Source organism: Bidens hawaiensis, unplaced genomic scaffold (assembly GCF_021521415.1).
Source record: "Bidens hawaiensis isolate Kalapana, Puna unplaced genomic scaffold, B.hawaiensis_p1.1 tig00002935_1, whole genome shotgun sequence".
Classification (NCBI taxonomy): Eukaryota; Viridiplantae; Streptophyta; class Magnoliopsida; order Asterales; family Asteraceae; genus Bidens; species Bidens hawaiensis.
The window spans coordinates 1,212,390-1,221,559 of record NW_027491158.1 but is presented as its reverse complement, the minus strand read 5'-3'; the positions used below and the strand labels follow the sequence as shown (position 1 = coordinate 1,221,559).

General features: G+C 34.1%; 1 protein-coding gene and 1 pseudogene across 2 annotated transcripts; one reads left to right on the top strand and one right to left on the bottom strand.

Annotated features, from left to right (window-relative positions):
• Positions 1 to 217: 217 nt before the first annotated feature.
• On the bottom strand, positions 218 to 5,244 carry LOC143621774 (serine/threonine-protein kinase BSK2-like). Of its 2 annotated transcripts, none has more exons than XM_077093095.1 (10): positions 5,094 to 5,244; positions 4,729 to 4,994; positions 3,180 to 3,315; positions 2,955 to 3,088; positions 2,755 to 2,860; positions 2,589 to 2,674; positions 2,266 to 2,454; positions 1,607 to 1,765; positions 657 to 770; positions 218 to 582 (listed from the first exon to the last, which is right to left on the bottom strand). In XM_077093095.1, the coding sequence occupies exons 1-10, from the start codon at positions 5,164 to 5,166 to the stop codon at positions 328 to 330; spliced, it is 1,518 nt and encodes a 505-aa protein (XP_076949210.1). In that variant the 5' UTR covers positions 5,167 to 5,244; the 3' UTR covers positions 218 to 327. The 2 variants fall into 2 exon arrangements, with proteins under 2 accessions (XP_076949210.1, XP_076949211.1); XM_077093096.1 differs by having other exon boundaries at positions 394 to 587.
• Positions 5,245 to 6,821: 1,577 nt separating this feature from the next.
• The window catches only part of LOC143621688 (ent-kaurenoic acid oxidase 2-like), a 40,657-nt pseudogene continuing 38,308 nt past the window's right edge, over positions 6,822 to 9,170 (top strand).

Below are 9,170 nucleotides of genomic sequence, written 5' to 3'. Positions count from 1 at the left end.
TTAAGCTTGCTTGATTTTATTATGGTGGTTTTTTAAAAACCATAAATATATACTACTAAAAGAAACATAACTATATAACTACTATATATAAATCCTAAATGTAAAAATATGTGAAATTTTTCTATAAATAAAAAGTATCAAAAGTGTGACTACTAAAAAGTTTAAAAATACTCCAAAGAAAAAGATTAAAACATACTACCTCAACTCATGGTAGATTTTTCAGCAACTTAGAAGTGATTTATACATCACTAATATCGAAAACTGTAGTTTACAACACAAGGGTAAAACAGTAATTTCATTAACATTACCTCATTAAACAACCCTTAATCACATATTACGCCAGCTGTTTTGCCTCTTCGCTTCATACGACGACCCATCATTAAGCATATCTTGAGCATCGGTTTCCATACCAAGCTTTGAGAGAGCTAAAGCCTGCATGTAAAAAGCAGTTGGCCACTCTGGCAAACATACTTGTGCTTGCATGGCATCCCTTAATGCCGGTTCCGGTTGTTCAATCATTAAATAAGACAGGGCCCGCCTCACGAAGATAGTACCCGATGGGACCGACATCATTAAAACCAACTGCACTTTCAAAGAATAATTTGAGTAAAAAACTAAGTAGTGTGAACTTTATAGACATGAAGAAATAAAATTACCTTTGAATAATATTCAACCGCGCCATTGAAATCTTTGTCCCTAAACGCGATATCTCCAAACTTTTTTGTATTTAGCATATCTTGCACTTGCTGAGTCCATTCTTGAAATGATAGCTTCATAAGGTCAAACCAATGCAACAAACAAACGCAACATCATTAATAAAAAGTGGAAACCTTGGGCAAATAGGCTCGTAAACGAACCGAACAGTCAATGAACTCTTCGTGAACCGTTAGTCCGTTAGGCGGGAAGTTCATTAATGTTTATTTATCAAATGAACGAACATAGACACATGTCTCAATCGTTCATTTATGTTCGTGAACAATCATTTAGTTCGTTCATTTATGTTTGTTTAACTTTTTTTCATTTACAAATTCACATAAAATATTTAGGACCATTACAATTTAGTCTAGTTTTATAATTGTAATTGTAATCAATTTTTTAGGCCCAACAGATTCTTGTTTACTTTTAATTGGTGCTCGTTAAGTTATGTTCTTTCATCTATCTTCAGCCATGTTTGTCCGTTTACGTTCGTGAACCATTTGTTTATACTGTTAACAAATGAACATAAACAAAGACGAACACACCCGTTTTCTTAATGAATGAACAGGCACATGAAAACCACATTTGGTCAATTGATAATGTTCGATCACATGTTCTGTTAAAGTTAAACGAACGAACACAACATGCTCCTTCAGGTATGGTCATCAGGTTACATTTGTAACAGTTCGTTTATACGACAAATGAACAAATATAAAAGAATGTGAAGTCGTGAACACGCTCATTTTCTTAATGAACAAACACGAACAAGAAAACCATGTTCAGTATTTTGTTCATGCTCGATCGTTAGTTAGGTTAAAATAAAACGAAAAATGAACACGCTCCATTCATGTTTGTTCAGTTCATTTACAGGCCTAGGTAAAATACAGGGAAAAAAATGTGCAATTATTACCTCGTTTTCAACACCCTCTTCGTCTCTATATCCGGTTTTTAACAAAATGTCGTGTACTGCAGTAAGGTCCATTCGTGCACATGCTTTACCAAGAGGGGAAAGTAAAGTTGGAACCGCCACCGGGGTTTTTGTCAGGCCCATTAACACATGGGATGCAACCTGTTGATGTACATGACCACCAAAACAACTTGAATTTGGGTCACATATGTTAAACATACATACACAAAAGTTGCAACATGTCAAACCGGTTAGAAAAAAAAAGTCAACAGGTTAAGATCGAAACAAGTCAACTAAGATTTTTATATAACTAGGAGTGTCAATTGCGACGGGTTGGTTAGTTGACAGATTGCGGGTTGAGTTGTTCAACCCGAATACGACCCATAAGTTTATTTGTGTATAAAACACTAACCCTAACCGACGCACACTTAAAAACTATATAACGCGAGCACGTCTCATTTATCTAAATGTGTCAAACAGGTTGAGTGATTATCATGTTGTAAACGTGTTAATCAAGCTAGTGGATTGTAAATTAAATGGATTAAACGGGTTAGTAGGTCCACCTGGGGCTAAACAAGTCAACAAGAACACAGCCCGTTTAATTAGACACGTCAACCCGAACAAGACCCGTTTTTTAAATGAAAAAAGAGAAATGTTTTCACCTCTTTCTGCTTTTGAAGGGGTGCGACTGCTGTAAGAAGAGACTTGACATCTGGACGATCTCTACCCTCGTATTGAAGACACTTTGAAGCCAGTTCAATCATCACGGTTGCATCCTCGTCAGTGTATTGTCCTTCCAAGGATGAATCCATCAGCAACAAAACGTTTTTCCCTCGTATTAAATCCAAAGCCTGAAAAGAAACAGTAAACTATAACATTCTCTTTTTACATCAAATAGCAGGAATATAAACAGACAAAAGTCACTAAAGAAAAATATATAAAAACTATAGATTTGGAATATATACATATAAAATGTGTATATTACATGACTCGGAGGGATATGCTTCCCGCTCAAAAGATCAAGCAGGACTGTTCCATAACTATAAACCACACTCTCTGGAATTACTCTGCCTGCAATATGTTTAGCATGAGAACTCAAAGTATATATAGTAACATACACAAATGGAAGTTATTTAGGATTTTAAGTATACCCGTGCGCAGAAACTCGGGAGGAGTGTAAGCAAGATTAGTGCTATAACTTTTCCCGTCTCGACTATTTTTCATCAAACCAAAACTAGATAATCGTGGGTCACCATCCTAATGCACAAAATTAACGAGAAAAGAGTATATTTAAAGAAACACAGCATGAATATTAAGATTCTTTATGTTAAATTAACTACTAAACATGTACCTCGTCAAAGAGAACCCTGTAGGCGTTCAAATCATGATATATTTTCCGATTTTCAGAATTGCAATACTCGAGTGCTTGTGCAATATGGTATGCAACTCTAACACGCATTTCCCATGGTAACGGTTGTTTATCCCCTGTACAAAAGTCACAGCTTATTAAACAAAAATAGCATACACCATGCATAATTATATATAAATACAATAAACAAGCGCCATGAATTCATACAATGAAATAGATGCTTTGAGAGCGTGTCATTGGGCATATATTCAGCCACTAAAAGACGCTCGTCTCCCTCAGCACAACAGCCGATTAAGTTAACTAATCTATTATGCCGAACCTTTCCAACTCCAGCAGCTTCTGCCTAAAAAACAACATAATAATAAATCACATGGCATATAAAAAATATAGATCATGACAACAACTCAATATATATAACATGGAAGAAAAAAGAACAGCTAACTTAGCAATGTCTAAAATAATCATAACAATATTAATTTAACAAACCTATAGGGCAGGTGGAAGGTGGCTATCAGTCAAAATAATTTTTTACATGCTCAAGATACTTCAAAAGTCAAAATAGCAACTTCTTAGGTCAAACTTAATTTAACAATAAGCAATTTTAAATAAATAAACCTCTTTCAACCCTGCTTGCGGTGCGCACATATGATGTATATATGTGTGAACCCTCGGGTGGGCAAAAGTGAAATTGCACTAATTTTGACGTTATTTTACTAATCTCGTGAAAATAACGTTAAAAGTGACGGACGGTTAATCAGGCATCATGTAGTGGCGTTGATAGCCGAAAGACAAGGTTACATGCACCGATCAGCCGGTGTCCCGATGATTGAGTGCTATGTGCCTTATGTCCAAGGCTTGATGCAAAACTACTATCGAGCCGGGGGTCTCACCGGAAGCAGCCTCTCTATCCTTATGGGGTAGAGGTAAGGCTGTCTACATCTTACCCTCCTCAGACCCTACCATAGCTTTGCAATTGGTGGGATATACTGAGTACGATGAGTACGAAATAAATAAACCTCTTTCACTTAGATTAATTATTGTTAAAATAAGTTTAGTTAGAAAGGGTTGTCCTAACCTAAAGCCACCTAATGTCCCTAAAGTAGCAACTTTCCAAGTGAATCTAACTTCATTTATCACTTTTTTCCCTTTCAATTAGAAAATTAATCAACACATCACTTTCCTCAAACATCTTTTTGTTGGTAAATTCATATCATTTTATATCAAACAAAAAACAAACACAAAAAAACAATCCCTAAATTTAATACACAACAATATGTAAATATATATACATATATATATATATATGATTCATTGATTATATATTTAAACAATTACTGATACATACCACTAGGGGTGTGCACGAAACTGAAAAAACCACCGAATTACAACCCAATTGTTCGGTTTTGTGAAAAACTGAAAAACGGGTTTGTTGAATCGTTTATATTTTATAAACTTTATTTGTCTTATTTTTAATGTTAATCGATTATGTTTTGTCGATTTGGATGACAGTAAATCATCAATTTAAATATAAGAATCATTTATTAGCTCTAAACATTCTAAGCCAAAGCTAAAATGTACAATATTCTATTAATTATTAGTTTTTAAAAAAAAATATTAGGCTCAATTTCAAAATATCATGGGAATCACTAACCCGAACGGCAAAACCAAAAAATCCCATTTGAACCCGAAAATCGAAAAAACCGAAACTTTAGTTTCAGTTCGGTTTTGGCCCAAAACCTCACCGAACCTCACATACCACGAATTGCTGCGGGTCGGGCCACGAGAGCTTGGAGAACCGTTTAATTGCCACAATTTTATTACTACTCCGAAGCTTTCCTCTAAAGACGACATTTGGGGCTTTCTCTCCGCTTTCCGACACAATGAGGTCGGTACTAAACCCGTTGGTAGCCGCCCGAAGCTCATTAAGCTCAAACTCTTTAAATGCAGGTACTGACTGATGATCCAGCGCATGTTCCTGTTGACCCAATTGTTGTTGTTGTTGTTGTTGTTGTTCTCCATCACCTTAATAATATTCAACAACTAATAATGTTAACTAATACTAATTAAATGAATCAACAACAAATATTATTATTATTATTATTATTATTATTATTAGCTTACTTGGATCTGGTTTGGATTGAGGGAGTTGATCAGGGGATTGGACATTGGCGGTTTTGGACTGAAAACACCCCATTGGAAGTGGGTTTTTGTTTTAAATAATATAATTGTTACATGAATTTGAAGTGATGATGATGAATGAAAACCCAAACCCAAACCCTAGAGTTAATAATAATAATATATATATATATATATATATATATATATACAGGTATGTATGATTGGGGGAGATGGAGAAGGCACATCACATGATTAGTTGATGATGTGAGCACGTGACCTGCACGCACCAGGTCAACTTTTTGTTGACTTATTATGTGAAGAAAATCATGATGACATTTTTCATCTTGTAAATTTTGGTACTCCATTATAAAATCATTCGTAATTAAAACTAAGCAATCCGGAAATTTTACGTATGTGGGGTCTGGTTAGTGTTTCAACATCTTGTAAAAAATGAGCGTAGTCAAAACTTTCTGACAATCATTACACATTTATTACTTTTTTAACTATTTAATATAAACAAACATATAAATTAGAAAAGAAAAAAATGATTGGATAAACTTCCTCTCTCCCGCGTTTTCTCCACAAAGTTTTTCACCAAAATGCTATCCATAATACCTAGGGGGTGGTGTTCCCAGACATTTTGGACCTAAAATGACTCTCAAAAAGTCCACTACGGATGGTCTAAGTTCTTAAAAGGTCAATGTTGATTTATGGTTCTTATGGACGTCATTTAAGATCACTTACATCAAGCTCCAGAACCTAATGTCTGAATACGTGTGGCAAGGAACGGACGGATGATGCAGCAAACGCCACCGATGTGGAGGTAGTTGAAAAGATGTGGGTCCACCTATACGGCCCTTCAACATACCAGAAAACAGGGCCCTCCACTAACGACCAAATTTTGAGTATGGAATTAATATTAACATCTTAATTTTGAACGACTTTAATAAATGTGATTCATATCTTAGACTAAAAGTCTTGGGTTCGTAATTTTTTAAACATTGAATCTTAATTCGGTATTGTTTCGTGATCATCCCCCGGTTATATATATTTCAATATTACCACTAAAAGCATCTAAGGTCTAAACACTAACATTTTGACTCATTTTCAACCTTCTACCATTACATACGTTTACATCATAACCCCATACTTATACAAAGCATATAACGTTAAATAATCATTCATACTATCAGATTTCATCATCAAATGCATATGCTTACATTAACACCTTTACATTCAAATTGAATGTTTATACACCGTATTAAACACCTTATTATTAACACCCGCCATGTTTCACCCGTTTATTACCTTAAGCACCCTTTTAAATTTTATTGATTTCAATTGAAGGTTAAGGTTTCAAGTAGTATTCTTCTTACATCAAGAACACTCCATGTTTCACCCACGACAACGCCAATTTACACCATATACATGCCTCACAAGTCACAAGGTAAGAACATATCATCTAATTCAAATCAAGACATGTTTCACATATCTATTATATTAACACCATGCAAATTAACTTACACAAAGAATACCACATTCATTTAAGTATCGCCAAATAAGATCGTGTACGATTAATGTCACGGAATTTTGATGTTTGAGAGTTGTAGGACCCAGGAACTCGCCTTGACGCTGTGATCTTTTTTCTTTAAGACCTTGACTTCTTAATAAGGCAAACAAGATCACATAAAACTAAAATCTTGTGTTAGCCAGCATAACGAACCTATCGCAATGTCCAGCTTTGTTAATTTAACCGGATCATGCTCAAGGTTACACCCCTGCTAACACTTAATACTATTTTATTTTTTTTTAATGAACAGACCTGAAATCGCTAAATTAAGTTGGTGCATCTACCGTTTTGGTTTGTATAGACCAAGCATGTGTAGTTTTTGTATTGCTTAAAAAAACTTAAATTTTTATTTAAACCGCTAGACAAATATTTTGATTGGGATCAAACTCACTCGGTACCAAAAAGGACGGGGCAATGTTCCCGTTGGTAACCAAATGACCACGTCACCTATCCCGACTATCCTTTTCTCCACACTAATAATATTATATTAATTATCAAATAAATATCTTCTATTTATTTACACACATGCTAAACATGTAACTCTTAACCAACACTACTTTTGTACAAGTTACAAGTTTCCATTTTCCACAAAAAGTAGCAGCACACAAAAGGTACCTATTACTCTTCCTAGACGATTACGAGCGATTTGTATGAGATCAATTTAGGTTTATTGACTATAATTTTGTTGTTAAAGTGGATACATGAGTCAATTTAGGTTGTGTTTGATCTATAACACAAAATGGAAGTCCTTTAAACTGTTATGAAATGCGTTAAACATAATGAGTGCTTTGTTAAAGAAAGTTAAAATCATTTTTCTAGTGATATATTTTTTTTGTAATCATATCGAGCACGCTACTCTCAATCTTAAACTCAAATTGATCAATTTTGACCGTAAAATTATCCTTCATGGATTCGAATTCATTTTGACATGTTACATGACCTACCCATTTTGCAACACCTCTAGGTAAAATTTTGTGAAGCCGCCCTATGGACTTTGATGCTCTAACAAAGGTGTTTTAGTCTCGTTATGTTCTTGTTTGTTCATATTCCTATAAAATATTATGACGATGAAGTTGATGTATTTCGCTTGCTCATTAGTTTATGTTGTTTTAGGACCTTTTAATATTAAATTATGACGGGTAGGTTGTTATTTGATTTGAACATGTTATGTATTGCTTTTAGAAGTTTGAACGATTAAGTTTGTAATTGTTTACTTTTTAGTGTATTGTAGTCGATGTATGTGGTTGACTTTTGATGTTTCAAGTTTAACTATAGCCCAAAACACTGTTGTGAACTTGGATGGATTCTCGGTTTTTGTTGTGCTAGTTCACTTTAAAATGTGTATCAAAGTTTCGGTTTTGGCTTAAACATACGTGATTATAATTATATTACAAGAGTTAGCGCTATTATATATTTTTATGGCTGAAAAAGAAGTTGGAAGTGAAGTTTCTGCTGACATGGCAACATAGTCATTAATTGCTCCATCTTATTCTTTACTAGAAACATATATTTTTTCAACAGATGTATATAAAAGTGTACAAAGTGTTACAAAAGCTGTAAATACAGACGAAAATATAAAGTTAGGTCCGAGTTGATCTCAATATCATATGTTGACTCACCCACCACCAAGGGTTCACCGGTTACACCTACAAAAACCAACGGTTAGATCTTTTGAACCATTGGGGTTCACTAGCTTTTAATATTTTTAATGTTTATTTTCTAACTCATGATGAAAACTTTGGGTTGCAGTCACCATCATAGCAAAACAAATGTAAATGTTTTGCAGTCAATCTTTTCTTTGACCATTACAAGTTTGGTTTATGTTTTTTGAATTATAAATCAATCTCTAAGTCGCTTCACTTATTTGGTGTGGGTTTGTAAATTTATGTTTGGGCTTGATTAGCCCATATAGTGGACTTCGGCCTTGTTACTATCGAGCTAACAATATAAACTCGAAGCCCGGAGGCTTAAATCGTGTAATGTATACCAAAGCCGGCTTCGAGAAAGAAAAAAAAATGGCCCGAAGGCAAAAAAATTTTTGGCCTTAAGTAAAAGGAGTATTTTGTTGGATTTAAACAATTTAATTTTTATATGGGTTTATTTGGTTATAATCTGGTTGTATAAAAAAGCTTTTGTATAAAAATATGATTAAACATGCCTCAAATGAGAGTAGAACTCACAACATTTGGGTTGGGAGTAATACCTTTTTGCCGCTAGACCAAACTAATTGTTATGTAATTGAGTTTAAAGTTTAAACACTAAATATACATATTGTTTTAATAAAAAGACATATAATTTACAAAAATAAAATAAAAAAAATAAAAAAAATTCGGGCCTACGGGGTGTCGGGCATGTGGTCGTCGACCACCCGGCCACATCTTATGGTCGGCCTTGTACGATCATAATCATTCTCTTAAAACATTAAAACATCTGGAGGCCTAAAGCGAATACTGCACTTGGATTAAAAAAAACCATTTAAAAATAAATTCATAAAAAAATAATTAAAAAAT

Coding starts and splice junctions, on each gene's coding strand:
- LOC143621774 (XM_077093095.1), bottom strand. CDS start 5,166: ATGGGGTGTTTTCAGTCCAAAACCGCCAATGTCCAATCCCCTGATCAA. Junction 3,316..4,728: donor CCGACCCGCAGCAATTCGTG/GTATGTGAGGTT, acceptor GTTGTTTTTTAG/GCAGAAGCTGCTGGAGTTGG. Junction 583..656: donor CGGTTGAATATTATTCAAAG/GTAATTTTATTT, acceptor TTGAAAGTGCAG/TTGGTTTTAATGATGTCGGT.